Below are 23,470 nucleotides of genomic sequence, written 5' to 3'. Positions count from 1 at the left end.
ATGTTCAAATGATCCTAGTGATACTGAAAGCCATGGCAAAACAAATCTATACACCTGCATAATGATTTTTGGGCTGTTGTGTATGTTATTGTGTCAGTGTGGAAAAAAAGTTTGCTTTCACAAATCATATTCAATACCATATTCAGTATTTGCTGAAAATCACGTCAGGAATTGCATGGATGAGTATTCATCTAGTGGCATTAGTTTTATCAAAACATAATCAGATATATGAGGGTATTTTATATACAATATGTGGCATAATTAGATACAAGTACATTCTTAAATGCTATTGATTTGTTTTGAAGTTGTCTGAAGTTAATGTAATTTAACAATTGCAGTTCATGTAAAATTTGAGAAGCACCTGGCATTCCCTTAAGTTTTCTTGAGAACTCTCATAACTATATAAACTGTGCCTTTGACTATATAGCCTTACATTTTGTAGTTTTGGAGGGCGAGGTGAACTCATACTGAAAAGAGTCATTAGAAGAGATGGAGACATCCATAGCACTCTCAGGAAAATATGCTAAGATGTGCAGAATGTCTGGACAAAGGCAATGGCTGTCTAACATAAAATGCAATAATATTAGAGAAATTGGAGACTGTTGACTGGTAGAGTTAAAAATAGCATTACTGAGTCTTTTAAGCAAGCAGTTTAAGATTATAAAAATGGTTACAAATTTGGTATTTAGTAGTTAATTATTCCAATTCAGTATTGTTTTCAATCACATGGCTGGATAGCTTGTTCCTTACTCCCATAACCCTTAAGGTAAAGAAGTGCCTCTTATTCTTGCATTCAAATCCCCATCAGTGTAGTTTCCACTTGTGTCCTCTGGTTAATGTTTCACTGTTCATTTTGAAGGTCTCTGACTTGACTTTGACAAGGCTTTTGAGAATTTTAAAGACGTGTATCAGGTACCCATGTAATCTTCTCTCTTCAGAACTAATGAGGGTCAGTTTTTTCAGCCTGTCAGTGTATGACTTTCCTTGAAGTCTCAGAATGCACCTAGTTGCTCTTCTCTGGACTGATAATATATTTTTTTGTAAAGTGGTGACTAAAATTGTGTGCAGTATTTTAAATGAGGCCTGATTAGTTTAATTTTAACATAGCATCCCTTGATTTGAATTCTGTGCCTTTAACTGTATAACCTAACATTTTGTTTGCCTTTTTGTTACTCCCCTGCATTGTCTGGACGATGTAAATGGTGGGTCAACATTAACACTCAAGTCTTTTCATACAAATCCTCTTCTAGCTCAGCCTTTTCCATTTTGTCTTTATTTTAAACCAATATGCAAAACCCTGCACTTGTCTACATTAAATAGCTAGCAATTATATCACCCTGCAACTCACAACTGGTAACCCACTGGAGCTAAACAGGAGTGAACCTGGATAGTACCTGGATGGGAGATGTCCTGGAGAAGATAAGGCTGCTCCTGAAAGAGGTGTTTGTGGGACAAGTAGAGAGCGCTCACCCTTCAGTCTGTGTGTATGTAATGCCCCAGTATAGTGATGGGGACATTATAAAAAGCACCATCCTTTGGATGAGACATAAAACAGAGGTCCTGATTCTCTTTGGTCATTAAAAATCCTAGGGTGTGTCTTGAAAAGAGTAGGGGTGTTGCCCTGGCGTCTTGGTCAAATTTCCCCCTGGCCTTTACGAATCTTGGCCTCCTAATAGTCCCCATCTATGAACTGGTTTCTTTACTGGGTTCTCCTCCCTACTGATAGCTAATGTGTGGTGAGCATACTGGCACATTCCTCGTTTCATCCAAGAGATACTTCTGGTGCTCCTAATTACATCATCCTCACTTTAACCCTTGTACCTTACATTTACCCTTGTACACTTTGTTTCCTATTTATTAATCAGTTCTCAATCCAATTGCACAGATTTCTGTGGATGTCTTCTGCCTGTAATGTGAGGATTAATCTTATGGGTTTAACTTTCTCAAAAGCCTTCTGAAAATCTTAATGCACCATACAATATGCTTTGTGTGTCCCATACTATTTTTGATCAAACAATTGTTAATTCTAAGAGTTCTAATATTCTGTCGGTAAAGTAACACCTACCGTTTCATTTCCATGTTACCTATACCCAGGATATAATGTCCATATAGATGTTTGTATCAGGAGGGGGAATCAAAGAACAGTGCAAGGCTTGTCTCAAACAAATATCACATCCTATCCCATTCTACTTCTCTTAAACTGTTTTAAACCTTTGATGAAGGACTGTGGGCTATTGGGTAGAAACAGTTAGACATTAGCTAGTATCTCCAGTGAGACAGGAAGGATAAGTTAGTCTCATGAATCATCCAGGGTTTGGTGCTGCTTCCCCAGTCAAGGCACATGATGGCATGTCATTGAACTGTTTCATGACATTTTAAAGATGTACAGTAAATGACTCCTTCATCTGTAAAGCCATCAATGTCCAGACACATTTGTTATTATGGAAGTAACTGTACATTTCTGAGGAGGAACAATTTTAAGGTCAATTTTGTTGCCCATTTTACTCCCAAGGATTTAGAGTTGGGGAGATTTGAAAAAAATAGTTAAGAGCTGGGCTCTCTAGGAGTGCTATACAAAACTGGTTGCTCTGGTAGTTATTAAGATATTTGAAAAAGTTACAACATAAATAAAAATAAACAAGCTTCCCAAAGGAAGGAAGCTTACTAAACGAGTACAAAATATAAACAGACACTTGAAGTAATTTTTCAAGTGACTGAAAGTCATACAAAGTAGCAACAATATCGGTTAGAATCTTTTGACCTTTTTATAATGCATTTTGGTTGTTAATTTCTTGACACTCCATTATTGAAATAAATTGCTTTTTTACAAGAATCTAGGAGAAAATTGTGCATTTCATGTTCTTTCTGAAAACCCCTGCTTTAAACCTAAAGGAATGTTTTTTCTCTGTCTGCTGCGTTTTTAGAACATCAGTAAGATTACAGATAAGGTTCCATACAGCCTGTCTTGCTCCTTTCTTTGCTTGTAACTCCATATCCGTTTACTTCTTATATTAGATGTCTCTCTCAGTTTTTCATCTTCCTTCTTTAATAAAGGAATGCGCACTTTAGATTACTTAGTTTTTAGCTTTTCCTGTTTTCAAACCTCCCTCCCAAATCCTTTCTGAAACTCTGAGATTGTCATTAGATTGTTTTAAAGCACACAAAAGAAGCATCTTCTTTGGTGTTCTCTTTGTAATTGATTTGTGTTCTCTTTGTAAGCGATTTTTATATGTGGTTTGTTTTTTGCAATTTAACTCTGGCAATGAGTGCTCTATAAGAATACATACAGTATGTATTCTATTAATTTGAGAATGTTTAACATGGGATAGAACAGCCCCATAATGCTAGTGATTCACATTGAAGTTATTTAAATCTCTTACATCGGTATACCATCTACTTCTCTATTTTTAGCTGAACTGTAAATAATACATGCAGGTGTAGAGCCTTTAAAACAGTAGAACACTTATTGTAAGACCAAAATAGCAGGAGGCATTGAAAAAATACATCTGGAATGTCATGTAGTGTAATTGCTTCTTTTTGGGTAAAACTACGGATCTCCTGGGTCCTCAGTTCTTTTCAATTTTAAAAAAACATTTTTCTTGTAATATCATGGCTAGTGCTGCAACATTCTTTGTGAATTCCTATTGGGAGGCATGTACACTGTAGCTACTATTGTGAACAAAGGAAGTTAATTTCCCCAAAGCATGTCGTATCAAAAGGGTTTGCAGCTTATTGTGCGTAATACGTAGCGAGGGAAACTGTGCGGTTATTTGCTATAGAAAGTCACACTGTAATATGATTATAAATAAATAATTTACTTATTTTACTAAGACTATAAGACTCATAGGGAAAATAATGGAAGAACCTGAAGTTTTTTATTTATGTATTTTTAACATTTACATCATCATACCTTTGGAGTTGCAAAAATGTTGTCCTGTTGGTTTGTGGGACAAATATACTGTAGATCAGTGGAGCAAGCCATTTTCAACCTTTCCCTTGTCCCACTAGCTCTGAGAAACACTGGAGCTCTCTTGTTACAAAGTCATTATCTCACAGCAATTAAAGGGTCGTTCTGCAGACACTGGTCTACAGGAGATGTGGAAACCAAAGGTTTAAATTAATTGAAGTACTTCTACCTCCTGCAAGATCCAAACTGCACACTTTGTCCTGTAAGCTAAATGTAATTTTGAGAGATAACAATTGCAGAGAATGACTACATTATCTTTCTTTGCAGTGCATCGAAGCCAAGAAGTACTGTTGGTATTTTGAAGGAGGTTATCCTATATACTTTATGTAAGTACACATAAAATGCTTCTTCTTTTTTTGTACTTTTTGTATTGATATCTGTCATTCAGCAGTAGTGTGGAGTAGTGTTTAGGGCTCAGGATTCCTGACTGGAGTGTTGCAGGTTCGTGGTGGGGTGATGCTGTTGCTCTATCTGTGATCAGAGTACTGCAATCACAGTACTTAGCAAAAGCCTTGGTATATACAGTAAGTGTGTCACTAGGTTATCACTTTGAATGAGAATTTGTCCTGAACGTATCTGGTTAGATAAAGAATTAATTCCTAACTTCCCTTTAGTGTAGAAAGATATAATTTGAACTTGAAACATTTGAATTTCAAACAAAGGATGACAAAATGTGGGCTTGACCTATAAATGAGCTCTTGTGTTTTTTTTAAATACTTTGTGATTGAATCTCTTGAAACATTGTGACGTGTTTGTGTCTCTTTGGTGCTTTAATGATTAGGCCTACTGTACATGCTATGTGCTTTTGTTCAGTTTTTTCAAACAGGTATCATGGATTCTAGCATTACAGGTATAGAAACGCTGATTAAGAGTAAACCATAGTAACCAGTCCCCTACTTCATTCTGCTAATGGAAAGTATCTGGTCTTGGGCTTCACTAAAGAACTTGGAGAAAGAACAGGTGACAAGAATTCTCCTCTATGCCGCCATAGACATATCGAATAGTACCATATGAAGATGAACATAAAGAATTTTCTTTTCTTTGCCTCCTGTACAAACTTTCAACACTGACCCGTATATGATTTATATAAGCTGCATTACAATGCTTGATATTTTTGCACTGTACTGTAAGTTCCTCAGTCAAGCACATGTCACAGATGTGTGTACCTTGCAACAACGCAGCATTAGGAAGGTAAAACTAATCTGCCTAAGGTCTGCCTCAAGTCAAAACTGTTATGTCTCGGCTGTGAACTGCAGGCAGCCGCGCTGAAATGACAGGCTGAAATCCAGCTGCTAGGGTTCAGAGTAGAAGACAGGATTCAAGCTCTCCGAAGCAGGCAGGAGAAGACACCATTGTAATGGTGCTTCAGTCTGGAAAACAGGAAAGTTTAGCAATCCAGGTTCCATATCCAGGACCTTGAGGTTTTTCTGGATTTCATCGCATTGACGTGTTCTGTGAAGCTGCACTAAGTGGTTCACTACCTCAAGTACATTCAATGTCAGAGCGTCTTTCCAGTGGCTTTTCAGGAATTAAAAAGGGAATTCGAGTAATTGGCTCCCTGATTGGAAAGGTGCTGGTTGAATGGACAGGAGGACTGACTTCATTCTCATGAGCTAGGGTGGTATGCAAGTGCTCTTGGGAATGCTGCGGTTTTTCGTGGCAACTGCAGACTGCCAGTCACTTCCAGCCTAGGTGTGACAAAAACATGCCATAGTAGTGGGTGAAAAAAGCAATTGTTTCAATGTAATTGTACACTAGTAAAGCTGGAATCATTTAACACTAGTTTGCACGATCATAAAACGTGACCCTTCAGCAAATTTTGTTGTTACCACTTCCATGTGGTCAGGAGTCTGTGGGAATGATGAGTACTATACTAGAAACAACTTGGAAAAATCCAAAACCCGACTTTTACGGACATCCTAAAACTTTCACAAATCAGGAGCCCATCCTTTCAAAACTTCCCAAACCACAACCACCCATGGATGAAGATGAAAATAAAGTTTTGTATTTTTAAAAAATAATAATTGTTCAAGTAAAGTAAATTACAACACAATATCATTTTTCCTGTTAAATTCTTCTGCATGCTTTTCTTTAATTGCTCTTCATTGCCACGCCACAGCACAACTGACACCTGAATAAGGCTCCACAGCCAAAATGTTTTGTTTCTTTTCTTCACTTTTCAGCATGCAGTAAACCTTTACTTGTTCCTTTGCAGCTTATACATGCTGATGCAGCTACCTATGTGAAGGGGATTCTAGGAAGGTTTCTCTACAAAAGCCTCATTAGCCATTTTCATGGGTTTTGCCCAGTGATTGGAGCAGAATTCATACCACCTCAGCCTTGTCTGTCCAGTGATAAAGAATGTCTTTTGAGGGAGAATTAGATCCAACTTCACATTACCTGTCACAATGAAGACAATTTAACAGTTAAACTTTCTGAGATAGACTAAGAGGAGGTACAGTAAATGAGGTATGTACATTTTCCTACTACTGAGGAGAACATTAGATGCAGTTATGTTATGCATCAGTGGTTAGGTCAGGGACACAATTAAACAGAGAGCTCAGAGACAAATGGGCCTGAGTCACAAATCCTTGAAAACATGCAGCTTCAGAGCAACCTGCTACTGTATTTTCACATTGGAGCTCCCAGGTGTCTCCAACAACACAGGTGCACAAAAAGTCACAGGAGTCACTGTTGTGAAGCAAGCCCAGGTGAGCTCCACTCCACTCAACCCTGACAGGGCTCTGTCCATTGTATGTCATTGTTTGGGGAATTATGTTGATGGCCAATAGGTCCAAACATGTTCATAAGTTTAGCTTCTCAGGAACCTGCTTGGACTAGTTGTGAAAATGACACAAAAACAAAGAATGTTCTAAAATTGTAGCACAGGGGTGTTCAGATCATGTCCTGGAAGGCTCATGTCTGTTCTAGTTCTGCACTTAAAATCTGAGTCAGCTGTTTACTGGTTTAGTTGGACCAATCACCTGCATGTAATTGAATAACTAAAAGTTATTACTCTCTTAAAGTAAATGAAAGTTCTTCTGATGAAATGAGTACCTCTGATAAAATATAGGTATTTTGTCAATTTGTTTTCGGTATCTTAAAATGTCTATTTTGTACATGCATAACAAAGAAAATTAAATGTACAGTATTGCAACTTGAGGTGCTAACCTCAACATTCACTCTCTAGAAAGAATCCCTTTGACACTTGAGAAGCATTTCAGCCCTGGTAAAGGTGCATTTACACACAGACCACACTGAACAGAAAGCATAGCTCTGTGATTGAAGCTCTAACAAAAGTCTTTTAATATCTCTTAATATCCATATACTGATATGAAAAAACAGCCACAGTATAAAGCCTTGACACCTGACACCTGCCAGTTCTTCCTACAATCTGTCCTTCAGCTTGACGCTTTTTCTTCTGGCCTCTCAGTAGCACAACAAATGCATAGAGACCCCTCCCTGCTGACCTTTGCCCCTTGATACACTGTCAGGTAGGGGCTATTATATTATGACTTTCTAAGCTTTTCAGACATACTTACGAGTATAACATTCATATGAAGAGGTTGCAGGAATACCACATATTGTGATCATAAATTGGATGTTGAGCCATACTACAAATAATACAAAATTAACCTGGTTTATGAAACATGTCACACTTCATATTCATAATTTTTTAACTTCAATCCATCCATCTTCTAACTACTTCACTCAATTCAGGGTTGCAGAGGAGCCAGAGCCTCTCAGGAATCAATGTGCGCAAGGCGAGGTACAGTACATCCCGGATGGAATGCCGGTTCATCACAGGAGTCGCACAGACATGCATACATTCACAGTAGGGCCAAGTTTCCCAGAAGCCAGTTAACCTTCCAGTATGTCTTTGGACTGCTGGAGGAAACTGAAGCACCAAGAGGAAACCCACACAAACACAGGGGAACATACTCCAAGCAGCTAGTACCCCAGTTTCAGAATTGAAGCCAGGGCCCCTGCGCTGCAAGGTAGCAACTGCGCCACCACTCCACCCATGTTTGGAATTTTCTCTATTGATTCATGGAAACTGAAAGAGGCTACATTTCACAGAACAGAAACAGTTATACAGTAATTATGAGTTGGAAATGCTCTGAATAATAGGGAACAGATGTACAGTATACAGAACAAATTTACTTGCCTTGAGCCACTAACTGCAATATGGAAAGTACTCTTATCAATATGGAAACTGCTTGTTTTGTAATATGATTTGTAATACTACCCTTTTCACAGTTTGGTTATGCACTCTAAGAAACAGACCATAATAAAATGCATGGGAAATATACCCTTCTTTATTAATGACTTTGAATTGGCAAGGTTTGGTTTATAAATGACAGGGAGACCATGTTAACCCAGACATATTCTCGTTTCAGCAAGGTGAAGTTTCATGTTTAAATGAAATTAAAATTGTTGCAATCTTGGCCTCTTAGATTGATATGGTTATTTATCTCATCCTTCTGATGAATTAGAATTCATATAAACCAGAGTATTTGCTATAAAATAATTATTTTTATAATAAACTATATTATGTTATAGTGGTGGAGAAAATTTTCCGCTTCCCCTTAAAAAACAGTTAGGAGTCTGTCTCAGAAGTTAAAAGAAGTTTTCATGCGCATGGGAGATGCTTGGTGTATTTTTCTCTCATGATTCCTTGTGCTGATCAGATTGGCAGCATTCCAAGATCACACTCATCTTCCTCTTCCCTATTTGCCAAAGAAGAAGATAACTTCTTTTACCACAATTGGTTACTTAGTTTCGTATTACGCATTCCTATGTATAACACAGTAAGAATTACATAGTAGCCCTTGTATCCAGCATTCTTCCATTCCAGTTCAAATCAGTTCTGTATGTCCACCTTATAAAATACTTTAGCGTCAGCAGAAAAAGTATGTACAGATTTCACAGAGATCCTCTCAACAATATATTATGCAATAATAAACAATACTTGTGGAATATAGGGTATGGGTTAGTAGTGAGCAGATACACCGTTCGTCAAACTTTTGACAGGTGCCATGCCCCCATTCCAAAGGCCATATCTGGGAGTCCGCCTGGCCCCATCCCCTACGCCATAGATGGACGGTGCACATGCGCGTTTGCTGCCGCAGGAGGAGTGACAGGCCTGGACATGTCGACGCTTGAGTTCAGACAGGTCTATTACAGTCCTAAGGTGGCGGGGAGCTACGGCGGAGTGCAGGGACTGGTGCAGGGTGCAGGGCGCAGGGGCGTGTGAGTGGCTGTCTGAGCAGTACACTTAAACGCTGCACCAGCCTGCGTTTAAACCAGCCTGGGTGAAATGGAAGAGAAATAGAAACGCTGGTCCCAGACATTGACTGGCAGTGGCAGGCTGATTTAGTGGACATGCGCCAGTATTCAGAGTTTAACGATGGGTTTAGTTACATTTTAAAATATATAGACACCTTGTCCAAGTACGCTTGGGCTGTGGCATTAAAATCCAAGTCCGGAGAAGCTGCGACTAGGGCTTTTCGAAACATACTCAGTGAGGGTCGTTTACCCAGAAAACTCCAGACAGACAAGGGTAAAGAATGTCTCAACAGACCTTTCCAAACTTTTCTGAAACGTGAAAACATTGAGCACTTTGTGACCTCCAGCGATGTAAAGGCTAGCGTTGTAGAAAGGTTCAATGGAACTCTTAAAACAAAATTTTGGAGGTACTTTACACATAAAAACACATTTCGGTATATAAATATCCTGCAGGATCCCATTTACTCTTACAGTCACATTTACCACAGAACGATTAAGCCCTCACTTGCTTCGGTCACCCCTGCTAATTCGCTAGCCATGTGGCAAACCGTCTATGGTGAGCATTTGAAAATGACCCCGTCAAAGGGCTTGTTTAAAAAGGGGATCACATGAGGGTGTCCAAAACACAAGCAAGGTTTGAAAAGGGTTGTGAACAAACCTTCCCGGATGAAATTTTCATTGTGAAAGAGCGGACCCCTGCTCCGATACCTTCGTACAAACTAGAGGATTATGCCGGTGACGTTATTTAAGGTTCCTTTTACACCGAAGAGCTACAGAAGGTCAACCCGGATACAAAACATTTTGGCTGTGAGGGGCCGTGGAAAAAATAAACAGCTTTTGGTAAAGTGCCAGGGGTGGAATGATAAATTTAATAGTTGTGTAAAAGCCTCCGAGGTGAAAGATATATAGAGGGTGTTTTAAAAAATGAATCCCAACGGATTTTACGTGACACTGGCTAGTAATTCATCCTCAAAGGTGTTTCCAAAGAATACAAGTTCATGCTTTACAGAGCATTTAGCAAAACCCATCGACCTGGAGGGGAACTGGGAAGTGGGACTGGTGGAGATGCTTAACATGTTTAACAGGGAGGAACAATTTGTCCTTTTCAACGAAGATACTGAAAAAGCATGGACCTGCACCTTACCCAGGGGTTACTACGCAAACATTGAACAGCTGAGAGTGGAAATGAGGTGCGCTATGAAGAGAGCCAATCTCAGTAACGTCAATTTGAAATACAACCCCATTAGCAGATCCGTAAAGATTGTGGGGGTACGCACCTGATCATGTTCACACACAGTCGCCTGTTGAGCATCCTGGGGTTTAGACACAGTAAAGGGAGTGGAAAACCGCCTCACCTCGTCTATCTAATGGGTGGGTTCAACACCCTGTACGTACTGTATATAAAGATATTCTAAAATCTCATCAGCTCATAGGAGCTGATGTGCTGGGTACTGCTGAAATGTGTAGATGGCGAATTTATCACAGCTCTCTACGACAAACCTCATTACTTACTAGTGAGCATCGAGCACTTCAACACCATCACCATAGAGATTAAGTCGGATCTAAACTAACACGTGTCATTCGCATTTGGCAAGGTTATCATCAAGTTGCCTTTTCGATGCGTGAAACCCGCCAACATTCAAAAGGATGACGGTTATTAAAAGTTACAGAGACCGTTCTTTGTACACAAACTACTACAAGTACCAAGCGGGGTACGGTTTACCTGGATTTGTTTGGACTTCCAGTCCAATATGGCATGGGTATTGGAGAGATATTCAGAGCCCTTTTTAGAAAAGCAGTTCCTCTTCTTCGCTAAGCCGCACATGGCATCCGCAGCTAAAAATATCGCCAAAGACATCGTGAGTAACATTACTAGAGCCGTGGCGTCTAAAGTTGCGCCACAGCAGAAAGGTTCGGGTCTGGTATACCTCAAAAGCACCGGCAAGTGGAAAAGAAAGTCGTCACCCATTCAGCTCCTAGGGCCTCTGACGGTTGCTAAAAATAGAGCTAAGAGAGTCAAGTTGGCTCATAAAAGATGCAGGACGGATAAGAAGAGGACCACGGGGCATGTGACCCATTGAGATATATTTTAATCATGGCCTTTTTCACTGTGGGTCTGCGGAATGCGCAAAGTTGGAGCTGGATATATTCCAATTAGCCCCCACCCAAACCAGCATCGAAAAAAACTTTTACATAGAAGTGCCACCCCTCACAGCCATCATAGAAAATGTGCCTTTGGAATTTTCATCGCTGGCAGCGGAGAAGATTATTTAGATTTAAACAATAGTAGTAATTGATCGTCGTTAAATGTATTGGGTATACCTTAAACCGAATGAAAGGGAACCTCCGAACTAATTCGTCGTAAAGAGGTTGCCAGCAGCTACTGTATAACACCACATGATATTTTCGGGTTTCTGAGTCATGACAGAATTGATGCTCTCCAAGAGTCGCTTTATAAAGAAGCTTTTTCCGCAGTTTGAAGGCCCCAACAAAATACATGAAAACGGATGTTGCAGTCTAATATCCATTGTCTCTAATATCTGTACAGTAACGAGTAAAAATTTTCAGTCAAACACCACTTTGTCATATACCACTTTTTGCATTTTCCTTAGCGTCCGGGTTTTGATGCACCAATCCTTTTTCAGCCACACTGTCCCCTGTTGTTGAATTGAAATTTGTTTAAATTCTCTGTCCAACGCGCAAGGGTTATCAGCAAAGTGAAAAACCAGCTCCTTAAGACTTTCAAAATTAATATTTTCACAATTACTGACGTTAAGAGTAATACCCTTCACTTTTAAACAGGCTTTCCCTCTGGATAATTTTTAACTGTACGATTCCGTGGACACAAACTCTGTGATGTGCTGGTCAGGTGGAAGCTCGCCTAGATAATCACCCAGCTCGGAATTCCACTCTCCCTCCCAGCTAACAAAGATGACAGTCGGTGTCGTGGTACAGACAATGCTCCAGCAATCCTCTAACTGGGCGTAGGCGGTGGTGAAGCTGTGTTGGTGTTGCCTTGACTGGTGTAACCAAATAACAGAAGCGCACTGATCATCGATAAAAGACGACACTTCATAATAAGGGGCAAATAAGTAGCCAAACAGCTCGTCAGGGCTTCTCACGATAGCAGTCTGCGGTAAACTGAGGGCAATTTTTGAGAGCTGTCTCTTTGCGGGGTTCTTTTTAATGTTGTCCGAGTCTAAGCTCCTTTTCATAATACTCGACAATATAGCACTGTTGTTTCTCGTCATATGTATACCCAAGGCTTCTTGTTTACCCTTAAGGGGCAGTTTAATGTAATCCGAAAAAAGACTTACGAAGATCTCTCAAAATTCGAGACTTTGTAAACCTCAGCGATTCTGTATCCCTTTTCCATGGCCACTTGTAGCTCCAGGATGCACCACACTCCGGTCAGTGCCCTGTCGTCGTCGCTATGTGTGCAGGGAGTCCTCTGCTTTGTTTCGGCACACATATGACAATGAGTGAAATACAATTTTTTGTCAACTCTGGTCAGTAAAATTGGAAAATAGAGATGCCTGGGAGGGTAAACTTTCACCTTGAAATGACCCACTAGATGTTTTTTAGTTTTGTTAACAAAAGGGTAGACTAGTGAAATCGTAGTAATGAATTTACTCACCAGGTTTCGGTTTGTAACACAGACAAATGGCGTTTGCCCTCCAAACAGGTTCCGGAGGCTGAGGTAGACAAGCTCTGCTGAGAAACAAGTCTGCATCGGCAGCGAGCATGTCCTTCCACTTGTGCTCCCACATCACATGCACCTGGAAACCTCACCTGGAAAAAATTCATCTTGACCATTGTCTTTCTGTAGAGCCACCCGAATGTAGAGTTTGTCACTGGATTATAGTCATTTTCACAGTAACAAGACCTGAAAAAAAGCATCCATTGAATTCAAAAGCAGTCTGGACCCCGTCAACAACCGCATACCTATCGAGATAATACGGGCCTACCTGATTCACCTCTGGTTCTAAGAGAGTGTTGAAACAAGACACCGTCCTTGTGCTCGATGTACATGAACCACTGAATGCTGGTTGTGGAAAATCGCTTTTGTTGATGTTCCCCAATTATCTTGGGGAACTAGTACAATCGTGTCTTTCTTCAAAAACAGAAACCTGAACATGGCCATGCCTACACCAGAGATTGTAATAAACTGAAAGGTGTAGATGAAGACCTCCCAATTGTGAAACATGTACTGTACCTATCTGGTCATTTTTATCACCTGACACAACGTCCTGCTTACTGTAACGTTTAAGCTCATCCTTTAAAATGAAAAGGCTGCCTCTGTTTTCAGAGTACCACTCCATAAACTTGGCTCTTGACTTGATGCGAGATCAACAATGCTCAGTAATACAGTAATTAACGCTATAAAACTGTCTTCAATTTGTGAAACGCTCCGAAAACTAAATAAAAAGACTAACCGTTTGTGGGAGAGTTGTGTTCTGTCACGTCCCTATGAACTATAGCCTTGGTTCTGCACTGATTTTGAATATTGAAAAGGAGACGGACAGTACTGTAGCTGGTTAGCATCAGATCCTTAACGAATATATATATATTATAAAACACAAAGCAGACCACATTTTAAACACCCACGCCATACAAAAAAAAACAATACTTAGAAATGATTGTGAAACTTACCATTATCCTTACTGAGTGCAGAATGCATCCTTTTGTTCCCAGCGCCATTCACAATGGTGTTTGAGTCAGCCGCTGGTAAAGTCCACACTGTAAAGCATACAGTTAATCACGTGGCAGTCGGTAGGTACAGTAGGTAGGTCCCTTTTCAGGCCATAAAGGCCCAGAGCGAAAGGGCCACCATTTTTCTTGACCATCCGACACTGGGGGTGGAGGTAATGTGGTAAGCATCACGCTCCCTGGCCAAGGGAGAGACTCTGTTAAAAAAGTGAAATTATACATACCCATAGGAGGTTGAAAATCGTCAATCCAGTTGAAGTCTTCTTCAACAATTTTGCACGACTCGTGACTAGCCATTTTTTCTCTGTAGCTAGAAAGTGTCCAGAGCTCGCTTATTTACATCCATGTTGGCACTCAGAATTTGACTTTATTTACTAAATATTCAGACTGATACGAAAACTGCATTTAGGTTATAATGGGAATGTTCAAAATTCTTTATTTTCTAAATATGGAATTGTGTTCCCTAACACTTCAGTCCATTAGCGATAAGCAATGATTTGATTAAATTATCATGATACGGTTTTATATTTTCTTTCATAGTAGGATTTCAACAGGATAATTTTTTTTCAGTCAGAGAGGTGAGAGAGACACACTGCAGGGAGGAAGGTTGCGTGCCTATAATGTGGCCTGTTGTCAGCCGGTAGCCTTAGTGACCGTACAAGGGAAGCGTGCCTGTGAGGAGCTAGAGGCCCAATAGCTACTACGGTCTGAATCAGGACCCTGGATTCTGAGTGCTTCCTCCTCCACGGTTGAATCATGTCTGCTCCCAGCGATCCTCAGTCACTTTGTGAAGAACAGACGAGCCAGACGCCTAAGAAAATATTGAAATTTTGCCTTCTCTAGACCTTGAGGTGAGTAACAGTGTTTTGAATACATTTTGCTAACTAACAATTAACACGACAAATGAATAACACGCTCGGCCCTGTTGTCTTTTCCTCTACCCAGCTTCTGGAGACTGACATGCCGACCCCTGCTACTTCACCCTGCGATATGGATGGAGACAGCTGTTCTTTGGACACCAAGGAATGCAGCAACAAGAGCAGTTCCCTTACAGGCTCCACTATAGCTCAGCCAACCGACCAACTGCAAATGGTAATTATGCCTTTTTTAACCATGTGGAACAGCTAGTGTAACGTATGACTTAGATAAGCTTTTCTTTTCTCTGTTTTTTTTTTCAATTGAATGAAAAATAATGCAGATGTGCTTAAATTTAAAAAACAGATTGAGGTGTATTTAGAGAGCTTGAATGGCATCATTACAAATCTGCTCTTTTCAGATCAGAAAATGAAGTCCGGCTCTGTCGCTGGATTAGCAAAATACAACAGAATTTGCGGCAACACCATACCCCTGATTACTCAGGCTAATTTCTTAATGCTGCTAGACAGAATCGCACAGCTCTGTTTACAGATATTATGGAAGCCCGTTTCCGCCAGGGAGTAAAAAAAAACGCGCTATGGTATCTCGCAATTATGACTTTGTATCTCAGAATTCCAACTTTATATCTCGCAATTGCGACTTTATATCTCACATTTGCAACTTCGAAATAGCCCACATTTCATTGTCTGTCCTTTTGTTATTGTAACGGATTCGGGTTCTAGGGCCTGTGCCCTCGCCGCTAACACCCTAGTTCGTGCCTCGCTGCATTGGCTCGAACTCAGGTCTTAAAGTCGTAATTCTGAGTTTTTTTAAGTTGGAATTCTGAGATATGAAGTCGCAATTCTGAGTTTATAACTCGCAATTCTGAGATACGAAGTCGCAATTGCGAGATACCATAGCGTGTTTTTTTTTTACTCCCTGGCAGAAACAGGCTTCCATACAGATATAGAGCTGGAGATCAAAAAGAACGCTGCGTCTGAAGGACACTGCAGAATTTTTGACAGGTGTCAGAATAGTGGTTACCTTTAACGAATGAATTTCCCGCACCAACATTTAAAAGCGTGGTCATGGAGTGTTCAGAGCTCTTGTGTACTTTGTAACTGTTTTTGAATTGTATCACAGAGATTCATTTGTCACTGTGAAATGATCAATTTCCCATAAATAAATAAAAGATCAAATTTTATTTCTGTTGTCTCGTGAGCGTTCTTTCTCAGAATGTGTGCTTGTGAACATGTGCGTGGCCGGCTCTCCCCATTTAAACCTGGTTTTAGAGTACAAAGCACTACATACAATTTTTAAGTTTGATATTCCTCTCTGACTCTGACGCCGGATTCAAACCCGTGAGGCACTCAGTCCTCTTTATTTTTGCCTCTAACACTAGTCCTCCCCAGGCTAGTTTGTGCACTGTGTAAGTGTACTGCTCAGACAGCCACTCATGCACCTCGTGCCCCGCACACTGCACACAGCTTCCCGCTACCTGAGGATCATAAAAGACCCGCTGGAACTCAAGCAGCAACATGTCCAGGGACGTCACACCTCCTGCAGCAGCAAACGCGCATGTGCATCGTCCATCTATGGCATAGGGGAGGGAGCTGGGCGCACTCCCAAATGTGGTCTTTGGAATGGGGGGGTGGCACCAGTCAAAAGTTTGACAAACTGTTTATCTGCTTACTGCTTGGGTTAGATTTGGACAAAAAAGAAAGCTTTTCGAGAAAAAGTAAATTTTACCATAAAATACATTCAGAATGTATGGTAATAAGAGAAGAGCTTAAAACAGTAGTTTCATATCAAAGTAAGATACAGAACATGATAAAGTCAAATGAAATAAACAGTAAACAGTTATACATGACCCAGTGGGTACAAGGACCAAACATTAGGACCCGCACAGACCGTAGGGTGAGTGCTCCTTTATGGGCCCAAGAACACCTCTTTATATGATATTGACTGTGTCACATAGTGAGAATGAGGTGTGACGTTAGCAAAATTAGGCTATCCAGACATTTCTGAAAATTACTCAGATTTCTTTAAAAATTGATTAAAATAAACCCTGTGGGAAAATTTTGAGGACAGATTTTCGGTGTTATTACTTTCTAACACATAGTAATAATTGTATTAAATATTATTATCATTAATAAATGTATAATTTAGCTATACATTAAATGTTACTTTTAAATCAAAGATTTTGATTATATTGTTAGTAGTATGCTACAGACTACCATTGTCGTATATAATTCTATGTTTTGTAATGAAATTAGAAATATAAGTATAAAGGACAGAGTGGTTTACATGGTAGATTTTAACTTTCCTCACTTAAAAGCCCATAGGAATATTAGCAACAGAAACTGAAATGGTACACATGACTAATGACTACGTTCTTACTCCTGCTGGAGCAAGGAAATGATTGTATTGATCTAGCAGAATCTAGACTGAGCAAGGGCAACCGAAGTGATGGAACCATCAGTGGACTATGAACAGAATATAGTGTACTTTACTGATCATTACAAGTACAGTGCAAAAAAGGTTTACAATGTCAGGAAAGCAGAGAATGATAGAATGAGACAGAACTTATGATAAGTAGAATAGGACAGTGTGGATATGTAAAGCGTTTAGAAATGGATGGGAACAGTTTAAAGAAATTCTGCCTGAAGCACAGAAGAGATTCATCTCAAGAGTAAGCAAACCAAAGGGTAGAAAGCAGTGGAACAAATGGTTTAATAAATAAATAACATACAGGGAGAAAAATGTTTTATAAAATAGTCAAAAAGATGATGATGTAGTTTAAGAATATAAGTACAATGAATTAGAAAAAAAGAATAGTAACAGAATATTAGACATTAGAAAGGAGTATTACAATGGAGATTGAAATAAATTATAAATGATTTTTCACTATTACTACAGCAAAAGAACAGTCAAATTTCTCAGTGATTATAAAGATAAACTTCTAGATAATTAAAGAAGAATGGCTAGCATATTAAATGAATATTTCACTTTCATCAAAGAAATAGACGACATGACTCCTCTGAGAAAAGACAAAATTCGAGATTCATTATTTTACCTTAGAAATAACACAATTAAGCACTTAAGATTGTCAAATCTAAGTCTAAGTCCTGATAATATTCAACCAATTTTACTTGACAAAACAAGAGATGCCATTCATAGTCCATTCACAAAATTCTTCCAGCAGTCTCTGAAGATAAAGGTAATGCCCACTGATGGGAAAATTTCTAATGACTTCCTTGAAAAAGGGTAACAGTAATGAACCAGGTAAATAAAGACCAATTCTCTAAAAATCAGGAATTAAATGTGTTTGGGAATGTTTAATGGTTTATGGGAGTGTATGGGCATAGGTAGATTTGGCTTAACCTGTACGGCTGAAGGCCAACTTCCTGGCCATAGGCCGAGGAAATTAGGACTAAAATTCAGAGTGAAGATTTAACCAAGGGGTAGCTGCAGATGGGGGGACAGAATGCAGGAGGGATGCATAAAGCAAAGGTGAGGAACAAAAGCTTACTTATGGTATTTATAGTTTTCAGGATGATTACACTTTAGGGCAGCTGAGACAAAAGAGGGAATGTTTGTTGTCATCTCTTTTACATTTTATTTAAAATTTAGAGGACCCTAAATTTTAGAGTACTTTTGTTCAACAAAATAGGAAATATATGTTGGCTCATTGAAGAGTAACCTGAAGCACATTTGCTCAAATGCCATACATTTACTGTACTGTAAATGTATAAATGTGTAAACAGACTGCAAATTGACCTTTTTAGTCTGGAACAGAGAGAACTAGAAGGGGACTCGATTCAAGAATTTAAAATTCTTAAAGGCATCAACAAGGATAACCCTTTGGACTTCTTCAGAATTAACAGTGAAATGCAAACCAGAGGACAACAGTGGAAACTACATGGAAGAGCATCTAAAACTGACACTGTTTATTATAAGGTATAAGGAAGGGTTATGACCCTGACTGGAGACACTGTAAAGCAATTTCATAGCACAGTTTTACTAGTATTAGCTACAATAAAATCCCACAAGAGATAATAGCACTTAAATACAAGTTAAGTATGACTAGAAAATGGATAAGGTTGTTAGAATTGGAATTTATTTTTGAAGTTGCACTTTTGCTTTCTAAGGCTTCCTAATGCCAACCTACGGTAATTTACATTCTGTGGTACAATCTGAATTTGGAGCAAATTAGTGCAAAATATTTTCTCTCCTTGTGCATGTAAGTATATTTACTGACACCAGAAACTACTGCCAATCTGACCTTCACTAGAGGAAAATGAATGTTATTTGTTCCTCCTATTTTTTCAAAATACTCTACAGCGCAAACTGTTAGATGGAGCTGTAATTAGTTTCAGACAGAATTAATAGGGGGGCGATGCTGGGCCATGATTTGTAAGTGATGCACTCAGCATTGGACAGACACTAAGAGTCTGGTTTGTTCTGGCACTGGTGTTTGACTTTTCTTGTTTGAGACTGAAAAGATATATTGCTTTGCCGTTGGAACACAAGAAAGGTTACAGATGAGAGGAGGCCCAGCTAAGGTTTCAGGCTGAAATAACATGACCTGATAGCTTGTTCCAGACCCCCACATCTATTTTTGTAAAACGGTATCTTCTGTTTTCATTTTTAAATGCATTTCCATGTAGTTTCATCTGGTTTGATTTCATTGGGTAGATTATAGCATTAATATACTTACTATAATTTTAAGAATTTTTTAGTTTGTAAGTTGGTACTTTATGCTGCTTTATTCAAGGTCTTGTTATTTCATGACAGGTCAGGCCTATAATCCTGTTCTGTAGTGTATAAAGAATTAACTGGTTAACTGTCTGTGCCTATTTAGTTATGTGAAGCCACACTGTTCCTTTAAAGCTCCAGGATGCTGTATGTAAAAGAAATCAAGCACAGATTGTGATACTAGAAAGGCTTCTAGGAAATGTGGCAACATTTTCTGGCACAGGTGGGACATGCCAGTACGTATTCAGCTACAGGTACGTCGGACATCAGAGAGGGCCACCAGAAGTTTCTGTAGATGAATTCAATTAATGTCCTAGTACCCAGGTGGCCGGCAAAGCGAAAGTCGTGACCCCACTGAAGAACAGCAGAACGTACGGAGTGGGGTACAAATAGTTTGTCCGGAGGGCATTGGGGGGGAACTATGTGGTCTTTAAGCGCATGTCTCACCTGGTATTCAATGTCCCAACGCACAGCTGCGAGAATTTCAGCAGGTGGTATGATGGGTTCGGGGGAATCTTTGGTTTCAGAGGTATCATGAAGGTGGGAAAGGGCATCAGCCTTGATGTTCCTGGAGCCTGGGATATAGGTTGTGAAAAAGTAGAATCTGGAAAAAGAACAAAGCCCATCTTGCCTGGTGAGGGTTGAGGTGTTTAGCTGATTGCAAGTAGGCCAAGTTTTTGTGATCGGTGAGGATAGTAAATGGATGTTTGGCACCCTCCAGCCAGTGCCTCCACTTCTCAAGGAGTGGCCAAAAGCTCTCTGTTCCCGACGTTGTAGTTCATCTCCACCGGGGATAGTTTTCTTGAAAAGAAGGCACATGGATAGAGGGTACCTTTCGCTCCATGGCAGTGGGACAAGATGGCACCGATTCGAAGGGCTGAGGCATCGACTTTGAGTACAAAGGGAAGAGTAGGATCTGGGTAATGGAGGACAGGTGCTGTGGAGGTGTTGCTTGAGACGGTGTTGCCTTGTCTGCTTTAGGGGTCCACTTGTCTTGACTTGGGCCTTTATGGGTCAGAGCAGTGATGGGTGCCACAACAGAGCTAAAATTTCTGATGAAACAGCAGTAAAAATGAGCAAAGCCGCTGTACTTGTTTCAGGTTCTTGGGGGTGGGCAGTCCCAGACAGGGTCCATCTCAACCCCAAGTGATGAGATTATCTAACCCAAAAAGTGGGTCCTGGAAGCATGAAAGGTGGATTTCTCCAATTTGGCAAATAATTTATTGTGGATTAGTTGAGTCAGGACTTTGCGGACGTGAAGAATATGGTCTTGTAAGTTATGGGGAAAAAATTAAAATATCATCCAGTTAGGCAAGCACATATTTTTGAATGATGTCCCTAAATATATCGTTCATTAAATTCTGAATACGGCAGGAGCATTAACCAAACCAAAAGACATCACCTGGTATTCGTAGTGGCCAAAGATGGTGATGAAGGCCATCCTCCACTTGTCCCTCTCACAAATGCGGATCAGGTTGTAGGCACCCCAAACCTCGAGTTTGGTAAAAATGGTGGCACCCTGAAGTGATACTAGTGCCGAGGAGATGAGGGGAAAGGGATAGTGGTTCTTGATCGTGATTTCATCCATCCATTTTTTCAACAAAAAAAAATCCAGCGCAGGCAGGAAAAACAAATAAAATTGGGCTCAAAGGATTCCTGGATGTAAGTTTCCAAGGTGTCAGATTCTTTTAGGGATAGAGAGTAGATTTTCCCTTTCGGGGGCAGGGTTCCTGGTAGTAAACCATTGGCACAATCGTAGGGGCGGTGTGGTGGTAAAGAAATTGCTTTTTGGAATGCCAGGTGAAGGTCAGAGTAGGGGGAAGGGATCTTAATGGCTTCTTCTGTCACGTGGGTGACAGAAAGTCTTAGAGGTAGCTGACAGTACTGATTGAGACATTGAGGTCCCCAAGCAAGAAGTTCGGCATTGGACCAGGAAATGTGGGGGTTTTGCTTTTGTAACCATGGATATCTCAAAATGAATCTATGAATCCCATCTATGAATTGGCTTCATTACTCTGCTCTCCTCCCCACTAATAGCTGATGTGTGGTGAGCGTTCTGGCGCACTATGGCTGCCGTCGCATTATCCAGGTAGGGCTGCACATTGGTGGTGGTAGAGGGGAGTCCCCATTACCTGTAAAGCGCTTTGAGTGGAGTGTCCAGAAAACTGCTATATAAGTGTGAGCAATTATTATTATTATTATTATTATTAAAACCAGAGGATGTGAAAGAGAGTGGAGAAGGAGAAATTGGATGTTTTCTGTGTGAGTTGCACCGATGCGGGGAGTAAGGGGTACCGTCTGCCATTCCACCCGACAAAGAGGGGATCCATCAAGGGTAAGTAGATGAATAGGGGGTGAGACAGGGAGAAGTGGAATGTTCCAGGTGTAAGCAAGTCCGGAAACGTCCAAAAAGGCTCGCCCAAAGAGGTTGGAGACCATAAAGGCTATTTTGTCTCTGTGGGAAAACAGTTTGGGCAAAGGTGGTAAGCCATCCAACACTGGGTTAGAAAGTTTTGGAATTTAGCAGGTACTCCATCAAATTTTTCTGGGATAGGAAGGAGTAAGGGGCTACAGGCGCTGGCGAGAGGTGGAACTGGCATGGGTGCGACTTGTTGAGGTGGTGTTAGACGGCAACTTGGTCCGCTAATCGTTAAACCGCTGCGGTCAGCTGTCCAAGAGCCTGGGGTTGCTGTTGAAGAATGGCAAATGGGTCATTCTGGCCTACTAGGTCCATGATGCTGGCTCACTATTCTGTAAGTAACAGAAGAGAAGGGAATATAGACCCCGTGCAGGGCTCAAAAAGAAAGCCTTAGGTGGATCCGTAAAAACAAAGCTAAACAAAAGGGCTATTTTAACCGTGAGTTACCAATCCAAATCATAAAGACAAAAGTTGTAAACAAGAGAATGAGCTAGGAAGTAAGGCAGTGAACAAATGAAGGAGAAAAGAAGATAGATACTTTATTGATCCCATGAGGGAAATTGCATTGCAACAGCAGCTTAACACAGTCAACACAGCACAGTGTAATGAAATTAAACAATAATAATACAATAAAATACATACAATACAATCAGTACAGTCAGTGAGAAGTTACTCACAGTCCAGAACATACAAAGAACAAACCAGAACAGTACACAAAAAGTTGTATTGCACAAAATATAAATATAAATGTATTGCACAGGTTCCTGGCATATATTGCACAAAAACGGTTGTAAACGGGAAAGCCAGATGTAGCAGAGAGTTTACTGTTTAGTCCAAAAACAGGTCATTGTCAGTGTTACCCCTGCCCAGACACAAAGTGGAAGCATTGTACAATCTTATGGCAGAAGGCAAGAATGAGCTCCTGTAGCGCTCCCAGTTGCACCGTGTTTGGGTCCACCTATTGCTGAACATGCTCTTCATTTTCACAAGCATGTCATAGAGATGGGAGACATTGTCCATGATGGCCTCTAGTTTGGACACCATTCTCCTCTCAGCCACTACCTCCTGGGGGTCCAGGTCAGACCCAATAACAGAGCTTGCTCTTCTGGTGAGCTTGTTCAGCCTGTTAGAATCACTTGCTCTAATCCCAGTGCCCCAGCATACAACCACATAGAAAATGGCGCTCGCCACAACCGACTGATAGAACATATGTAGCATCTTACTACATACATTGAAGGACCTGAGCATCCTCAAGAAGTAAAGTCAAGTAAAGTTAAGAACATGCACTAGGGAGCTTGAGAAGAGAATCCGCAATAGTGAGCAGGGAAGTGAGAAAAGAGGGGAACTGATATAGTGACGGGAGTGAACTGTGACAGGAAACTTAGTTGTGGCGTGAGTGTTTGTTTAACACAGTGTGTATGAGAATGTGAGACCGTTTAGGAAAGCGTGTGGAATGCGTAACAGTGCATTTA

General features: G+C 40.3%; 1 protein-coding gene across 1 annotated transcript in view; it reads left to right on the top strand.

The window, feature by feature from the left end:
* Positions 1–23,470, top strand: part of vopp1b (VOPP1 WW domain binding protein b) — a 99,801-nt gene that overhangs the window by 25,482 nt on the left and 50,849 nt on the right. Inside the window, exon 2 of the mRNA XM_088919590.1 lies at positions 4,235–4,293. Coding sequence (XP_088775716.1) covers positions 4,235–4,293 — 59 coding nt within the window. The remainder of the gene's footprint in view (positions 1–4,234; positions 4,294–23,470) is intronic.

Source organism: Atractosteus spatula, chromosome 6 (genome assembly GCF_055471065.1).
Source record: "Atractosteus spatula isolate fAtrSpa1 chromosome 6, fAtrSpa1.hap1, whole genome shotgun sequence".
NCBI lineage: Eukaryota > Metazoa > Chordata > Actinopteri > Semionotiformes > Lepisosteidae > Atractosteus > Atractosteus spatula.
The sequence above is the reverse complement of the archived record's forward strand: the minus strand, read 5'-3'. Positions and strand labels throughout refer to the sequence as shown.